This window comes from Oryctolagus cuniculus, chromosome 11, assembly GCF_964237555.1.
Source record: "Oryctolagus cuniculus chromosome 11, mOryCun1.1, whole genome shotgun sequence".
In the NCBI taxonomy this organism is placed as follows: domain Eukaryota; kingdom Metazoa; phylum Chordata; class Mammalia; order Lagomorpha; family Leporidae; genus Oryctolagus; species Oryctolagus cuniculus.
In genome coordinates, this window is record NC_091442.1 from 32,860,854 (window position 1) to 32,879,724 (window position 18,871).

At 41.1% G+C, this 18,871-nt stretch overlaps 1 protein-coding gene across 2 annotated transcripts in view; it reads right to left on the reverse strand.

The window, feature by feature from the left end:
• The window catches only part of TMX4 (thioredoxin related transmembrane protein 4), a 58,644-nt gene that overhangs the window by 34,696 nt on the left and 5,077 nt on the right, over positions 1-18,871 (reverse strand). For both annotated transcript variants that reach the window (XM_008256383.4, XM_002710979.5), the window contains exon 2: positions 4,830-4,945. In XM_008256383.4, coding sequence (XP_008254605.1) covers positions 4,830-4,945 — 116 coding nt within the window. The remainder of the gene's footprint in view (positions 1-4,829; positions 4,946-18,871) is intronic.

Consider the following 18,871-nt stretch of genomic DNA (forward strand, 5'->3'; position numbering starts at 1 on the left):
AGTATGGGCAAGTGGCTTCTGTAGTAACTTGGTGGTTTTAACACAAGGCTGATTCTGGGCAGCAGTAGGGGTCAGCCTTACCTCTAACCTAGTGTAACAGCCATCACCCATGTGCGATATATGAGCAGCTGCTGTTTTCCTGTCCTTGACAAATAAGCTCATTTGCACAGAACAGAAGGTTCAAGTACATACTCATTAAATTCAATTTTTCTCATTCAATTAAACATCACCTGATGTACAGACAATGTAGTATAATCTAGTATAAGGCCAATTCTAGTCCTGACTTCACATCTCAGCTGTAAAAATCCAATATGCTTATAATTCCTACCCTTGGTAATTCTTCAATTTTCTGTTTAAAATACCTAAAATTATAGAAGAGTCACAGGCATAACTAAAAAGTGTGTGAGAACACTTCAAAAACTTTTGTTTTTTCCTCTTTTTAAATTTTACATACAAATTTATGTATTTATTTATTTATTTATTTACTTTTGACAGGCAGAGTTAGACAGTGAGAGAGAGAGAGACAAAGAAAGGTCTTCCTTTTTCCGTTTTGGTTCACCCCCCAAAGTGGCTGCTATGGCTGGCGCGCTGTGCTGATCTGAAGCCAGGAGTCAGGTACTTCCTCCTGGTCTCCCATGCGGGTGCAGGGCCCATGGACCTGGGCCATCCTCCATTGCCTTCCCGGGCCACAGCAGAGAACTGGACTGGAAGAGGAGCAACCGGGACAGAATCCGGCGCCCCAACCGGGACTAGAACCAGGGGTGCCGGCGCCGCAGGCGGAGGATTAGCCTAGTGAGGCGTAGTGCAAATTTAAATTTTACTTAGCAAAATTGTAAGCTTGAGGTAGGTATTGTGGGATAGCAGGTAAAGCTGCCACCTATGACACCAGTATGCCATGTGGGCACCAGTTCAAGTCCCAGCTGCTCCATTTCTGATCCAGCTCCCTGATAATGGCCTACAAAAGCAGCAGAAAATGGCCCAAGAACTTGGGCCCCTGTCATCCTTGTAGGAGACCCAGATGAAGCTCCTGGCTTCCTAACCCTGGCTGTTGTGGCCATCTGGGGCGTGAACCAGCAGATGGAAGTGATCTCTCTCTCTCTCTAATGCTGATTTTCAAATAAATCAATCAATCTTAAAAAAAAAAAAAAAAAAAGAATGTAAGTTCTACAAGAAGCTAGACCTGTTACTTCACTGTTCGCCTCTGTATTTCTGTTACCTCTGGCACAGGGCCTGGGCCATAGTGGGAAATAAAATATTTTTTGAATAAATACATTATTTCTAATCCTTATTAAAAGACTGACAGAATTAAGCTTGCAATTTAAAGTAAAATTATAAATTTAAAACAGTATAATTTGAATGAAATATCTGCATGAATGTGGAATTCTGTCTCCCAATTTTTAATTATGAGATGCAGTTTTTATGTTTTTAATCATTTAGGATTCTAGAGGTTTTGCTTTTTAAAAACTGTCCCAACAGACAAAACAAATAATTACCTCTCTTGTTGCACTATGATTTTCTTCACTATTGCTATAGAATACCAGACAGAAGAGTTTTGTTTCTTTCTTGTTTGACAAATACTTCTAGGATATTTAGTTTATTTGTATATACAACTACACATCAATGCCAAATATTTTAAGACAATTTTCTCTTAATTCACTTAAGAACTTAACTCATTCACAATGGAAAAAAAATAGCTGTAAGTCCGTATTTTTAGATGGAAACACTATATTCAATTAAACATTAGATATGTGGATCCATCACAAGTTAGCTGTTTGTCCTTTCAATTCAAATCCAGCTGTTAATTCACAGCAGGTATACCAAATGACTATAATGTGAATTGGCCAGCTGCATTTTTAAGAAACTCATAATAAAATGTATCTAGTGCCCAAATCTAACATCTCACAATGGATTTTATTGGACTCAATACACTAAAACATAAAAACAAAGGTAAGTACAATGATTTGATCTCCAAACAGAATAACTCACTATAAAACAGCCAATACCATAAACAAATAACTATAATTCTCCATTTCTAAATAGAGGATGGGCACAGGTGACTCTTTTTTCAAATGCTTGCAAAGGTGGAGACTGGAGGACTCATGGCTTTCAGTAGAAATCTCATCTATGGGTTTGCCAATACATCCATCTTAACAGGCATCATACATTTTATTGTTCAAGTAATTGTTACTTTATGCTTTGTACATTTTGAACTCATAGTTATCACAGGAAGATGAATAGCTACTCTTTCAAACCTACCTTTTTTTCCCCCTTATAAAAAGATTCAGAGGGGCCGGCACTGTGGCGTAGCAGGTAAAGCCTCCAACTGTGGAGTTCCAGTCTCAGCTGCTCCACTTCCTATCCAGTTCTCTGCTACAGCCTGAGAAAGCACTAGAGAATGGCCCAAGTCCATGGGCCCTTGCACCCACATAGGAGACCTGGAAGAAACTCCTGGCTCCTGGCTTTGAATGGGCACATCTCCAGCCATTGCAGCCAATTGGGGAGTGAACAAGCAGATGGAAGACCTTCCTGTCTCTCCCTCTCCTCTCTACGTGTAACTCTGACTTTCAAATAAAATAAATAAATCTTTAAAAAATAGTAAAATATAAAAAAAAGACTCAGAAAGTAGAAACTGAATGTTAATAAGAACAGATGACTGATAAAATTGGAAAATGGACAAATTTTAAAGATTTAGATCATAAGAGCCAGGCTTTTCTTCTCAATTTACATATAAATCCAGTTTTTTTAATTGCAAATACAATAAAATATGTGTTTCTTTTCAGAATTTAAAGTCTCCGTTTTCTCTCTTTACTCTTTGAAGTAAAAGCAGCTATCTCTTTAAAAATGTTATCAGAATTAACAGGAATAGATGGAATGCTAGAATTAGAAATTCTGAAATCCACTGTGGAACATCTGATTGAGGCATTATGTATCTTAAACCCCAAAGTATCATCCCACAGATTATCTGCTTATCCCAAAGATGGGATGTTTCTTCCTAATTGAAATAATTATAGTCACCACTTTAACCAAGTATTCAAATGTATCATCACTAAAGGTGATAGTATAAGCCTCAGGATGAGACACATATGAACTCCTGGTACCACCAGTGAAGTACTTTTACCATGTATGTCTAATCTCAGTCATACCTTGGTAGGGTTTGTTGCTGCCAAAATTGATGTTGAGGTTCAGCCTCTAATGTACTGGTGTTGGGAGATGAGGCATTTAAAGAAAGATTAAAGCCTCTCTCAGGCGTGAATTCTTCCTCTCATGGAACTAGGTTAGTTACCATGAGATCAGGATGGTATAAAATGAGTTTGGCTTCTTGGCTTACTCTCTTGTTCCCACTCTCACACATGTGCTCTCTTCCATACACACCCATGTCCCCTTCCACTTTTCCTTCAAGTATGGCCCTCGTAAGAAGCCGGAGAGATGCCAGCAACTACCCAGCCTCCAGAACCATGAGCCAAAATAAAACTTTTCCTTCATAAATTACCAAGCTACTGGTATTTTGTTAGAACAACAGTGAATGGACTAAGACATGTCTGTGGGTCAAACTTACAGTTACAGAAAATACAGTTAAATGTAACCATAAGGCAGAAGTAGGGAACTTTCTTTTCCCCAAAGGGCCATTTGGATATTTATAACAGTATTCATGTGCCATACAAACTTATCAACTTAAAAACTAGCCTGCCATAAACATAGTGAATTTCAAGTTCTGCCTGCAGTTGCCTTGGCAGGGCCAGACTAAATGATTTTACAGACTTACATGGCCCAAGGGCCACACATTCCCCACCTCTGCAGGAAGCACGTAGGAAAATACTGGCCTGGTGTCTCTAGAATCTATGTCTGAAAAAGTAGTCTGAGAGAGACTAAAAAGACCTAACAACCAAATGAAATTTGTGAACCTTGAATGAATTCTAATTCAAAAAACTATAAAAAAAATCTGTGAGAAAAAAATCATGAAGATTTTAGCATGCTAAAGAATTAAAGGATAAGGTATCATGTATCATGATACCTGAAACTTACTTTCAATGGCTCAGCAAATAATAATATAAATATATACACACATATGTATAAACTCACAATAATAATATAAATAAATATACACATTTGTATGTATAAACACACAGGTACATAAACAGATTCTGATATGCCAAAATGTAACCTATTGATTCAAGGTGGCCACTGCACTGTGTAATCAACATCTTAGTCTTTTAATTTTTCCAGAGTGTCGCTCCCCCTCTTCGTGGAGGAACGACACTAAGCCCTGCCTAGGCTTCATATCCGAGTCACGGCACCATTATGTCGCTCCCCCTCTTCGTGGAGGAACGACACAGGACCCTGCGCTGTTCTTTCGTCTGCTCGGCCCTCCCCGGGTTTGCTGCTGGTTCTTCCCGGGTTGGCTACTATCCCTTCCACCTCCGTGGAAGGGCAGTTCCCCCTGGCCGCATTCCCCACTTCCGCAGGGGAGCGGCACACCGCCGGCCGGCTTTCTCGGGGGCTGCACGGGTTCCCTTAGATGTTCCCCATAGATGTTCCTGGTGCATGCCGTCTCTCTCCTCCTTTATAGTCCTCCTCCGCCAATCCTAACTCGGCTGCCCACACGCCGAGTACGCTGCTCTCCAATCAGGAGCAAGTCCTACAGTTTATTGGTTGAACTGGAGGCAGCTGTGCGGAAGCTGTTTACTTCTCTCCCAGCGCCATATTGTGGGAGAGCAGATGCATAGAATAAGTCTTAATTCCAGTAACTCAGTCTAGTCCGGATTGTTCCCCACACCAGAGGCTTGCAAAAGTTAAATAACTTTTGTATTTATAGTTAATGTTTACAGTACCCGGCTCTTGAATGACATCCACTTTTCCTACGCTGATATGCAGGACTTCCCCATTCTTAGCGAACGTCTCCCACTCTGAATCAGTCTGCTGGCAGGATGGACACCATGGGGCATAACTGTAAGAGAAGAAGAGCTTATTGATAAAATACATAGAAAATTTTATGAAATGAAGTTGGGAAGCAAGAGTATTTAAGTTAAAGAAAACTTCTTAATTAAAGGGAAATATAAAAGTAAGCTTTTCCAAAATCACAAAAACAGAATATTTTTCCTCTAAGAATTAATGCATATGTATCAATTGTATAGAAAAAAATTAGTCAAAGTTTGAGAATATTTTCAGGAATTATTGTAATGTATAATGATTTGGGGATTAGGTATTTAACCTAGCAGAACAGACTCCTGCATTCCACATTGCAGTTTCCAGGTTTAGTCTCCAGATTAGGCTCCTAAATGTAGCATCCTGTTAATGCAGGTCATAGGAGGCTGCAATGATAGCTCAACTAGTACAGTTCTGTCACTTACATGGAAGAACTGTACTGAGTTCTCAGCTTCTCGAATTCAGCTTTGACCCAGGCCCAGAAAGACATTGTGGGCATTTGGGATGTGAATCAGTGGATGACTCTGAAGCATGTGCCTCTTTGTCTCTGCCTCTCAAGTAAATAAAAATATCACAATTCAGTGTTATTACTATAATACACCCAAATTTTGTCACTTCTCAGGTAGATTTTGATAGTGAGCACTGTAAGTGCCCCATTAAAGGAGGACAATTTTTGCAAGGGTACCCCAGAATTAACCAATTCAGTTTAGATCCATCAAGGTTACAAATCTGATGTGCAGAGACAGAGGCTTATCACTAGTGCATTCTCAGGAATGTTTTGAAATATCTGAATATGGGGTAGTTTGGACCATTCCAAGAAGGAAAGCAGTAGCTATAAGCTAAACCAGCCCCAGTCAATACTTTCTTAAATAGGGGTTAAATATCTTGTACCTTCAAGTTACAGTCTGTTTTTTATACTCATCTCTTATTCAAATACCAGTAAGCACCTTGTTAAAAGTCAGGGTTACAATTGTGAAAAAGATATACTTGGTGCCTCCTTTCCTTATGGGCTGTACAATCCAGAGATAAACAGAGAGAGAAATACAATCCAGATGGTATATCTGTGCTAAGATTAGCTAAAGGAGGAATGACAACCAGCCATGGGTCAAGGAAGGCTCTAATCTAGGTGGAAAGAATATGTGTGAAAACTCAGTGCACTATAAGAGAAGCATAAAAATATTATCCACAGTCATTTTTAAGTGATTTTTTAAGTGATCAGAGTGGTTTTTTTAAGATTTATGTATTTATTTGAAAGGCAGAGTTACACAGAGAGGAGAAGCAGAGAGAGAGAAAGGTCTTCCATCCACTGGTTCACTCCCCAATTGGCCACAACAGTCGGAGCTGTGCCGATCAGAAGCCAGGAGCCAGAAGCTTCCTCTGCGTCGCCCACTTGGGTGCAGGGGCCCAAGGACTTGGGCCATCTCTCTTCTACTGCTTTCCCAGGCCATAGCAGAGAGCTGGATCAGAAGTGGAGCAGCCAGGCCTCAAGCCGGAGCCATATGGGATGCTGGCACTGTAGGCAGTGGCTTTACCCATTATACCACAGCACCAGCCCCTATCCACAGTCTTAAAAAAAAAAAAAAATCAGCTTTATTTGAAATTCTGTGGTAAGCACTAAACAGGAAAAGAGAATTATGATCAGATTTACATTTTGGAAAAATCTTTCCAGTAATTATGTAGGTAAAGGATCAGAAAAGGTCAAGATTGAAGCAAAGAAAAATTGAAGTATGAACAACCATCCTGGCAATGTTAGTCGTTTCATTTGGTCTTCCCCATGTCCTGGAAAACATCACAAATATTCAGACCACAAAGCTCTGAAGTTCCCCAGGATTTAATCTGAAGATGTTAAAAATGGGAACCCAGAACTGCTTGGAAAGTGGTAGGTTGAACAGTATCCTTTTGAAAGATATGTCCAAGTAGTAAACCCTGTTACCTGTGGATATGACCTCACTTAGGGTAAGGTGTTTTGAAAATATAATAAAATTAAGGACCTCTAATGAGATCCTCCTGGATTTAGGGTGGGCCCTAAAACCAACAACAGGTATACTTGTAAGACAAATAGAGGAAACTGACAAAAAGCAACAGAGTGAAGAGCATATAGAGATAAAGGCAGAGATTGGAGTCATGCAGCCACAAGCCAAATCAGCAAGGTTTGTCCACAGTCACCAGAAGCTAGAAGAAAGGCATGGAACAGACCTTCCCATATGTACTAAGACTCCAGGCCTGGCAACACCTGCAGTTTGGACTCCTGACCTCTGGAACTGCAGAGAATAAATTTCTGTTGTTTTGAGCCATCAGGCTGGTTATAATTTGTTCTAGCAGCCCAGGGAAAATTATACAGAAACTAATTTTACTTTAAATTAAAATAAATTGAGATCAAATAAGCCTTCTGGAGACTGAAAGAGCTGGCAACACTGTGATTAATACAAAATATCACGAACAAACAATAACATATGCTAGAAATTCACTTTACAATATAAACATGACACAACTAAAAGGAAAATTATCATTTACAGAATAATGTCACAAAAACACAATGGCACAAGGGAAAAAACATTTTGTTTTGCTTAATATTTCTCAGAGGATAAAAGTTGTAATTAAAATATATCAATCAATGCTCACAAAACAGAACAAGATAGTCCACAGGGGGAAAAAATCAATTAGACATATCTTTAAAATCTACTTAAGCTTTCCAAAATAAGCCTTTCATCAAAATATTGAGGGAATAAAGGAAAGAGATAAAATATCATTAAAATGTTCATATACAATGGGTGCATGTTAGAGTAAATAAATTGCACCACTAAAGGGTAAGAGAAAAGGAGAAATAGATGGAACAAATTTGCCAATTTATCAATGACTACTAAATTTAGATGACAGGTAATAGGGGCTCACTTTACTACTTCTATTTCTGTGTCCATTTAAAATATTTCATAAATTTTTATAGATCAATATCAAGTTGTGAATTACCAAGCTGAACATTGTAAAAATATCAACTGCCTTTCATCTTTCTTTTCTTTTCACAATTATGTTCTTTTCACAAAATTTCACTATTTCTACATTATAAAAGGAAGGAGGCTTGGGAAGAGAGATAGTAAATGACTGCTTGGGGTCAGTACTGTGGCTTAGCAGGTTAAGCCTCCATCCATGGCACTGGCATCCCCTATGGGTACCAGTTTGAGTTCTGGCTGTTCCACTCCCAATACAGCTCCCTGCTAATGCACCAGGGAATACAACAGAAGATGGCACAAGTGCTTGGACCCTTGCTAACACAAGGGAGATCTGGATGAAGCTCCTGGCTCCTGGCTTTGACCTGATCCAACTCTGGTTGTTGCAGCCATCTGGGGAGTAAACCAGCAGATGGAAGTTCTCTCTCCTCTTTGTCTCTCCTCTCACTATAACATTATATCTCTGCCTTTCAAATAAATAATAAATTTTAGGAAAGAAAAAAAAAGAATGCCTATTAAAAAAATCAAAAGAGAACCCCTCCCAAACACACAAACACACACACACAAACACACACACACACAAACACACACTGCCTTAGGGAAGGAAACAAAGGGGGAAAGTGCTAGACAGGTCAAATTCCATAACAAGATTTAGGCTTAAAAGGGCTGTCAGATCATCATTTTCATATGGTTTTAAAATTCTGAAATACACACTAATATGTTAATACAGTTTAAAAGTTAATGGGATTTTGATGTTCATAAACTAGCATTAGCAAATAACAAAATACTGAAACTGGATAAGTTTGATCTTTCACATTATAAAAAGGTAGAGGGTGTTAAAAAAAAAAAACAACAACTAAGTAGGGGGAGAGATGCATTTATCTTAGGAAAATTATTGAAAATCATGCAGAGCAGAAGCAAAAGTGTGGGGAGCAACTGGGAGCAACTCGGACTAGACTAAGTTACTGGAATTAAGACTTATTCTATGCATCTGCTCTCCCACAATATGGCTCTGGGAGAGGAGGAAACAGCTTCTACCCAGCTGCCTCTCACCAACTTGACAAGCTGCAGGACCTGCTCCTGATTGGAGGAGAGCAGCGTACTCGGCGTGTGGGTAGCAGAGTTGGGATTGGTGGAAGAGGACTATAAAGGAGGAGAGAGACAACATGCACAAGGAACATCTAAGGGGAACATCTATCTGAAGGAACATCTGAGCAGCCCCCGAGAGAGCCGGCCGGCGGTGTGCCACTCCCCCGCGGAAGTGGGGAAAGTGGCTAGGAGGAACCGCCCTTCCACGGAGGTGGAAGGGACGGTAGCCAACCCAGGAAGAACCAGCAGCAAACCCGGGGAGGGCCGAGCAGACGAAAGAACAGCGCAGGGTCCTGTGTCGTTCCTCCACGAAGGGGGGAGCGACATAATGGTGCCATGACTCGGATAGGAAGCCTAGGCAGGGTTTAGTGTCGTTCCTCCACGAAGAGGGGGAGCAACATAATGGTGCCATGACTCGGACAGGAAATCTAGGAGGGAAGAAGCGGGAAGAAGTGGGAAAATACCGGAGAGAGAGAGAGACTAGAAGACCCTAGGGAAAAGCCGGACGGAAAAGGTGCCGGAAAAAGCTATCGAAAGCCTAGGCATAGACTCGGATACAGACTGTGGGAAAGAAGTTAGGATTGAAAGCTAGGATTTAAAGTGAAAGCAAGAAGAAACTTAGACTCAGATACGGACTGCAGGTTGAAAGTCAAAGTGAAACCTATAAGAAACTTACTCGGATACAGACTGTGGGGAGAAGCCAGGAGAAATGAGAGGGGAATATTGTTGTTGGAAGAAAAGTTAGGGAAACATACCAGGTAGAGAAAAATGTTAGGGAGGATGAAGCCGCGGGGGCAGGCCGAGGCGGAGACGTAAGCTATCTTGGAATTCTTCAAGTCAGCCCGGGGAGCAAAAGGCGAAAATCTGGAACCAGAGGCAGAGACGTGGGCCGCCAGGTTGGAATTCGCCAGGTTAGCCCGGGGAACTTGGACTGAATGCCGGTGGCGGAAACGTGAGCTGGGCTGTGTGACTCACGGAAGCTGCAGCGCGCAGAGAGAGCGTGCGGGGCACAAGTGGGGAGAGCGCATGGGGCGCGGATAGATAGGGAACGTGGGGCTAGCGCGAAGGCCATGGTGCGGGCGCGAAGGCCGTGGAGACCGCGGAGCGCGCGAAGCCGAGCCGCGCAGAGCCGGGAACCCACCGCAGGGCGGGCGCCAGGAAGCCGCGCAGATGAGAGAAGCGTGGGCTGAAGCAGCGCAGAGCCGGGAACCCGCCGCGGGGCAAGGCGCCGAGAAGCAGCCTCGGGGCGGGCGCCGGGAAACCGCGGGGATAAGAGAAACAAGTTTAGAAGTAAAATGAGAGAAATAGGAATGCTGGTAGATAGAAGTAAAATAGGAGAAATAGGAATGCCCGGAGATAGAAACAGAGAAAAATAAGGCCTCCCCACAATATGGCAATGAGAGAGCTTGGATTCGGTCTGCCTGATTAGTAAGACGATAAGCACCTGCTGGCGGCTAGCAGCTTACCCGCTGCAGGTCACCGAAGACAGGCACGTTATCAACATAAGTCTCCCCACAAGACGGCAATGAGAAGGCTTGGATTCGGTTTGCCTGATTGGTAGGGCTTGTAAGCACCTGCAGGCAGTTCTCACAGAGCAGAGCATGCGCTGCAGGGCACCGAACACAGGCATGCATCAGCGCCTAAAAACCTCCTCGCAACATGGCGAAGAGAGGACCCGGATTCGGTTTGCCTGATTGATTGGGCTTGTAAGCACCTGTGGGCAACTCTAGCGGGCAGAGCAGAGTGTGTGCCGCGGGGCACCAAAGACAGGCGCGTATCAACGCCAAAAATAAAAAGAAAGGGGGATCTGTGGGGAGCAACTGGGAGCAACTCGGACTAGACTAAGTTACTGGAATTAAGACTTATTCTATGCATCTGCTCTCCCACAATATGGCTCTGGGAGAGGAGGAAACAGCTTCTACCCAGCTGCCTCTCACCAACTTGACAAGCTGCAGGACCTGCTCCTGATTGGAGGAGAGCAGCGTACTCGGCGTGTGGGTAGCAGAGTTGGGATTGGTGGAAGAGGACTATAAAGGAGGAGAGAGACAACATGCACAAGGAACATCTAAGGGGAACATCTATCTGAAGGAACATCTGAGCAGCCCCCGAGAGAGCCGGCCGGCGGTGTGCCGCTCCCCCGTGGAAGTGGGGAAAGTGGCTAGGGGGAACCGCCCTTCCACGGAGGTGGAAGGGACGGTAGCCAACCCAGGAAGAACCAGCAGCAAACCTGGGGAGGGCCGAGCAGACGAAAGAACAGTGCAGGGTCCTGTGTCGTTCCTCCACGAAGGGGGGAGCGACATAATGGTGCCGTGACTCGGATAGGAAGCCTAGGCAGGGTTTAGTATCGTTCCTCCACGAAGAGGGGGAGCGACAAAAAGTATAGCCAAAAGCCTTGCTCTTCCCTCTCTAGAGCCAGGCCCCACAATCAGCAAGACTTCAGAAAGAAAGTCACCTTTTCTAGCTCCTTAAATCTCTCCAGAAAAGACTATGACATCCAACTCCAAAGTCATTCTAAAAGTCATTAATCTTCTTATCATAGCTCACTGTCCAAGCCTTGAGATCCAAGAAACAAGAACCAAACCTGCTGACATCTTGTAACATGTTTAAAAAAAAAAAAAAAAAAAAAAACTTGTACCTCTACAATTCCAGGGGAGTGTTTGCCAAATAAATAAGTATATTAACCTTGATAAAAATTATATTCTTCCTCTGAGGAAATAGTTTTTCTAATATTTTCTAAACACTAAAATGGCAGATGAGACTGGGTGAGGCAGATGGCCAACTTTAAGGGGAAAAAAAGGAACACTGAATTATTTAGTATACTTCAATATACATTTCAGAATACCAGACAAGAGTTCTGCTGGAGGAATCAGAAGGAGCAACCATGAAATCACCATGTGATTCTGGGCAGGTAAATAATTTTTCCATGTTTTAGCTTCCTCACCTATAAAACAGGAGAATAATTGTAGCTTTCTAAGAAGTTTTTTTTTTGGGGGGGGGGTGGGGAGATTACTAGCACGTATAAAGCAGGTACACATTAAAAACAATCACTAATACAAATTATATTTGCAATATTCCACTTGGTTTCCATGAAGCATTAGCTCGTCTGAACTTTACAAACTCACTACCAAAAGACAAAATAGTTTTACAGACTGTGTAAGGTTACCTAAGACCACTCAGAGGTAGAAACCAGATAGAGGGATTTTTGTTGTGGTGTAGCAGGTAAAGCCAGCACCTGTGACACTGGCATCCCATATAGGCACTGGTTCAAGTCCCAGCTGCTCCACTTCTGATTCAGCTCCCTGTTAATTGCATGGGAAAAGCAGTGGAAAATGGCCCAAGTGTCTAGGCTGCTGCCACCCACACAGGAGATTTAGATGAAGCTCCTAGCTCCTGGCTTCAGCATGGGGCCCAGTTCTGGCTGTTGCAGCCTTTTTTGGAGTGAACCAAAGGATGGACGATCTCTCTCTCTCTCTGTCTCTCTCTCACCCTCTCTCTGTAACTCTGACCTTCAAATAAATAAAGCTTTGGAAAAAAAAGATGGAGATTTGATGCAATAAAAATATTCAAGGTAATAAGATGCAACAGCAACAGGGAAAAAAAGAGAGCACAAGAAAGGAGACATGACAAAACAAGTATCAAAAATAAGGGAAAAATTCAGCACAATTTAATAAACTTTATTTACCTAGGACTATATCTGCCTACAAGTCATGGGCACAGTTGTTAAATCACAATAATTATTAAAATCCTACTAACTTCGGCCGGCGCCGCGGCTCACTAGGCTAATCCTCCGCCTAGCGGCGCCGGCACACCGGGTTCTAGTCCCGGTTGGGGCGCCGGATTCTGTCCCGGTTGCCCCTCGTCCAGGCCAGCCCTCTGCTGTGGCCAGGGAGTGCAGTGGAGGATGGCCCAGGTGCTTGGGCCCTGCACCCCATGGGAGACCAGGAAAAGCACCTGGCTCCTGGCTCCTGCCTCGGATCAGCGCGGTATGCCAGCCGCAGCGCGCCAGCCGCGGCGGCCATTGGAGGGTGAACCAATGGCAAAGGAAGACCTTTCTCTCTGTCTCTCTCTCTCACTGTCCACTCTGCCTGTCAAAAAAAAAAAAATCCTACTAACTTCATAATTTTTAAAAATCTTAGTCTCTGGTCTATAGATAAACTATCATATATACTTAAGTTTTGGTGAAACTAGACTTTGGATATACAATTATGATATAGCCTTAGATATGCCATTGAGATAATTTTCTATGTAGCTGCTACCATTTGTGGCACAGTTAATGGCATCATTTTTGAGATTTAATCAGCACTGAGTTGGAGTTCACCAAATTGTTCTGTCAGTGGTAGAGATACATTAGCTCTGATCTTAGGTGTGGGAACTGGTCTGTTGTTGCCACAGCATTGTAATTAGTACTCTTCTGTACTTAAAGGACAGGAATTTAGAATCTACTATATGTAAAGCATCTCCAGGGATAAAATGAATGTAAAGAGGGATAAACCATGTGACTCTGATGTTTCTCTGTATGTTAGTAAACATACATAATTTGTATATATAAATATAGCTTATTTATGTACATATGCATGTGTGCATAAAAATTCAGAAAGGAGTGAACATGATCATTTACATTCTTTACAACTAGTTCACAGCAGCAGTCTTCAAAAAACTATAAACAACTTGGCCTGCAATAACTTTGTGCTGCACACAAAAATTAATATTTCTTTAAGAGCTCCCATGAGCAATTAGCACCCTTTTAGTAACAAAAACAGTAAACCAATAACATTGTAATTGTAAGTTTTTGGAGGTCACAACGATGTGTAGAATCAGAAAGCTTCATAGAGACATTCAAAATATATTCCAGATAGCCAAAACATTCCATTCAATTACATCAGCTTGGATATGAGTCCAGTGTAATTTTAATCCTTTCTAGAAAGCCACATTCAACAGCATGCTTTCTGTTATACATGTTAGTATTCATGTACAAAGTACACTGAGTTTTCATGAAATGTGAGATAGTTAAAGGGTCTTGATCCTTTCATCATGTGAACTCATTGCATTTAATATGAGATTTCATAAAGCATTCTAAACCTCTCAGAGAAGGCCTTACCTAAATATATTTCTGAGAAAGAAAAACTCACTAAAAATAAATTTTATGCACCAATAATAGACAACTTTTCTTTTTCTGTTTTGGCTCTAATTTTGTCAGTTTCTCAGTACTTTCACTTTTCTCCTGATTTTTTCTTATCCTTGCAGAAATGAGAAGGACAACATCAGATAGTGTCAATTTCCTTTTAGAATTTATTTTGACCAAAACATTCAAAAGAATCTCTGTTGGGGAGAAGAGATGAGTACATTCATCTTTCTACAACTTAGTAAATGAAATTAAATGTCAGCAAAATGATGTCTTAGCCACATCAGGTGTCATTCTACTTTTTGACAAACATGGAAAAACTCTTAATATGATCCAGGAATTGAAATCCATATGCTCAACTCTATTATTTAGGAAGTCATTTCTGGAACATGTTAATGAAAAATAAAATACTGCGACCAGCACTGTGGCATAGTTGGTGGAGCTACCACCTACAGTGCTAGCATCCCTTATGGGCACTGGTTCGAGTCCCAGCTGCTCCACTTCCAATCCAGCTCTCTGCTATGGCCTGGGAAAGCAGCAGATGGCCCAAGTCCTTGGGCCTCTGCACCCACGTGGGAGACCTGGAGGAGGCTCCTGGCTTTGGATTGGCACAGCTCCAGCCACTGCAGCCACTGGGGGAGTGAACCAGCAGACAGAAGACATCTCTCTCTCTCTGCCTCTGCCTCTCTGTAGCTCTGCCTTTCAAATAAATTTTAAAAATCTTTAAAAATTAAATAATAAATACTGACAATTCCATAAGAATCACACATCTGCTAGAGAAAATGGAATTCACTAGTGCCACTAGGATTAACAGTTTACTAGGGCAGTGACTGCTGCATCATTTGTACCCAGAACAGAATCTAGCAGGTCCTAGGCCACAACAAATATTTATTACATGAAAGAACAAATGGGATACGATAGTGATTATCTTTAATATTTAAGAACATATGGAAAGATATTATTTTCAGTTATATACTCAGAGGATTAAAGGGATAATTAAAACAATTATTCACTCATTCATTTAGTCAAAAATTACTTATACCTACTACTTAACAGTTATTAAGGTTCTGGAGGCAAACTGGGAAGAAAAACTTTGCTTCTGTACTTAAAATCTTAAAGTCAACTGGAAGAGTAAAAAATCTACTACAAAAGCATAAATAGAGGCAAGCATTGTGGTGCAGCAGGTTAAGCCACCATTTGCAACGCCCACATTCCAAATCAGAGTGCTGGTTTGAGTCATAGCATCTCCACTTCTGATCCGTAATCCAGCTTCCTGCTAATGCACCTAAGAAGGCAGTGGATGATTGCCTAAATACTTGGGTCCCTGCTACCCTAATGGAGTTCCAGGCTTCTGGCTTCAGCCAGACTCAGCACTGACTGTTATGGGCATTTTGGAAGTAAACAAGCAGATGGAAGACATCTCCCTTTCTCTGTCTCTCCATCTCTGTCTCTCTCTCACACTGTCTTTTCCTTTGTCACTCTTTCAAGTAAATAATTTTTAAAAAGCATATACATAAATTTACAATGACTAAGGAGATAAGGGTCATAGACATAAACAAGGCATGGTGAGAAAGATTATTCCTGGAGTGTTAGGATGTAGGGAAGGTAGGGCACCTATTTATATGGAGAGAAGCATCAAGAATGAACATACAACAATGCTTTTCATTCACAGAACCTAAAGAAATGATTAGAAGCACAGATGGGACCCTGAATCCTGTAGGAACAAGGCCTCCCTTCCTGTATTGCTTGCAGCTGGCCAGCTTTCAATAACAGTCAGTCAGGCTCTGTGCTTTCCTCTAGTGTACTCCAACTACTCCCCCATGCTTGTAACTGGATAGCAAGGTTCAGACTTCAACTCTAGTTCTGAGCTTGCCCTCTACTTACTAAGTAGTGCTTTGGACAAAGATTTAACCTTTTCACCTTCTCTAGTCAGTGACAATGAGGATGACAATACTGCATCAGATCATTGGAATGATCAAATAAGACAGCATCTGGAACATGTGTTACAAGCAATGTAACTATTTACCATGATCATAATGATGATGATGAAGCCGTTGTAGATGACAAGTTCTAATGAAGCTTTTAAATTCTTTGCAGAAATAATCTGAAATTACAAACTGATTTAAAAATAAAAGATTTATTTTGTTTATTTGAAAGGCACAATTACAGTGGGAGAGGGAAAGACAAAGAGAGAGATCATCCATCTACTGGTTCACTCCCCAAATGGCCACAACAGCCAGGACTAGGCTAGACCAAAGCCAGGAGCCAGGAGCTTCTTCCAGTTCTCCCACACAGGTGCAGGGGCCCAAGCACTTAGGCCATCTTCTGATGCTTTCCCAAGAGCATTAGCAAGGAGCTGGACTGGAAGTAGAGCAGCCAGGCCTTGAACTGGCACGTCCATATCAGATGTTGGTGTCCCAGGCATTGGCTTTATCTGCTACACTACAACTCCAGGCCCCCAAATCACATACTTCTGTGTTAGCTTATGAGCTCCCCTTTTGCATTTATCTAGGGCAGTGGTCTCCATTTAGAGGCATCTAGAAGTGTGCAGGGAATTGGGGCTGTGATTTTTTTTTTTTTAAGATTTATTTATTTATTTGAAAGTCAGTTACACAGACAGAGAAGAAGAGGCAGAGAGAGTGGTCTTCCATCTGCTGGTTCACTCCCCAATTGGCCACAATAGCTAGAGCTGCACCAATCTGAAGTCAGGAGTCAGCAGCCAGGAGCTTCTTCCAGGTCTCCCACACAGGTGCAGGGGCCCAAGGAGTTGGGCCATCCTCCACTGATTTCCCATGCCATAGCAAAGAGCTGGATCAGAAGGCAGCCAGGACTTGAACCAGCACCTATATGAGATGCCGGAACTGCAGGCAGCAGCTTTATCCATTACACCACAGCGCAGGCCCCTTGTGATTGCTTTGATGTCACTTGACTAAGGATACGCTAGAATGAAATGGGCAGGGGCCAGGTATTCCAAAGGTGTCACACCATACATCAAAGTGCTATTCAATCCAAAATGCCTATAGTATACTGTTGAAAAGCACTGGTGAGTGCTTTTCACAGAGGAAGCATCCCATGAACATCTATTAAATAACTGAACACTACTTAAAATTTGTTTCTCTCAGAACACAGCAAACTGCCAGTCCCTTGAAATCATGACTGCAGCTCATTAGTTCTTGCCTTCCCAGGTCCCCAAATCCAAACCTAATATTCAATCAACAATCAAGAAAATCTATTAACCTGTAAGATATCATCACTCTTTGAAACAGAAAAGTTAAGGCAGTGGTGCTCTACACATTCTCTCCAGAAATACGAAGAATACTGGAAAGACAATATTAAAATCTAGAGGTGCTAGGGAAATCAATAAAACTTTGCTCCATTCACTAGGTACCTAATTTCTATGTAGAAACACAAGCAAGAGCAAATTCAGAAAAAGTAGTGCTTTATAAAGAGCTTTACAGAGATAAGTTTCAAAAAAATACTGTCCTCTGAACATTAGTTGAAAGGTAGCAGATCAAAATTAATCTAGTTGGACATATACTCATTTCTTTGGGGAGTAAAAAAGCCACCAGAACACTATATGAATGTATCATATTATGTACTTTTGTGCTTCAAAAAAACGTGATATTCTCTAGGACTGATATAATGTCAGCCAAGCAACTATTTAAAAGAACAAAGCGTTGCAAAGCAAATAAATGAAGAGTAGTATAAAACAATGGAAATAAAGCAAGCACAGAAGCTATTTCAAAGGTTAAATAATTTCTCCTAACTCAGAAAAAGGACAAACTTTTCATTAGAAAAGTACAGCAAGGGGAAATAAAAGTACAGCAAGCCAATTTGCAGTGACATAGCAGAAATAGGGGTAAACATTATAAAACAAAGTATGAAAGCTAACAAGAGAAAAATGAGTCTACAATAAAACTGCATAAGTCCATAGCATTAAAGAAAATGTAAGTACTAATGGGAGAATTTTTCAGATCTTTAAAAAGATTTCAGAGTAGAAACGCTGAATTACTATGAATATTTATTTTAAGTGATACCTCTCCTTAACAGAGAAGTACATTTTTAAAACTGGTAAGTAAATTATAATTCAAAGAATTGACAGTTTGAAAGACAAAGAAAATATAGAAAATTAATTTTTGTAATAGAAGCTTTTCATGTCTCAGAGAAGACAAACACTGCTAGGTTCTTCAAAATAAATTAATTTTCAATGCCCATATAACCAGGAATTGCATTCAGGGACTTTGTATGACTTGGAATATAAAAGAAAAAATTCTCAGAAGAAAGGTAATCTATAAGCCAATGAGCAAATAAAGAACTGTCATTCACATTAATGTCAAACTTTCAATACCATCACAAAACTTTCTAACTTGCTCTTTAGAGAAATTAAATGTCGTCTATGGCCTGCTAATAATCTCCATTTATTATAACTGGTTCTCCTGAATAAAGTGTTAACAGGAGGTAGTGTTAACACATTTTGTATATTTCTATTGTATCCATTAGGAAAATAATCTGATAACTGAATACCTAGAAATTTATTTTGGGCATATATTGAGAATATAATGAATTGTGTATTTGCTAAAATGCTGGATTTTTTCAAAGGAAGGAGAAGTAGTATCATGCAAAGATACAGAGAAATAAATCCCAAATAGACGAGAGGCACACAATTCCTCAGAAATAGCATTTAGCTTCCGGTATCTAGGAAGAAGGTAGAGGCAATGGCTTAAGTCCTCTCCTTGCCAGCCTCATATCCACCTATACTTCTAGATTACAAGATTCATCTTGCAGCACAACT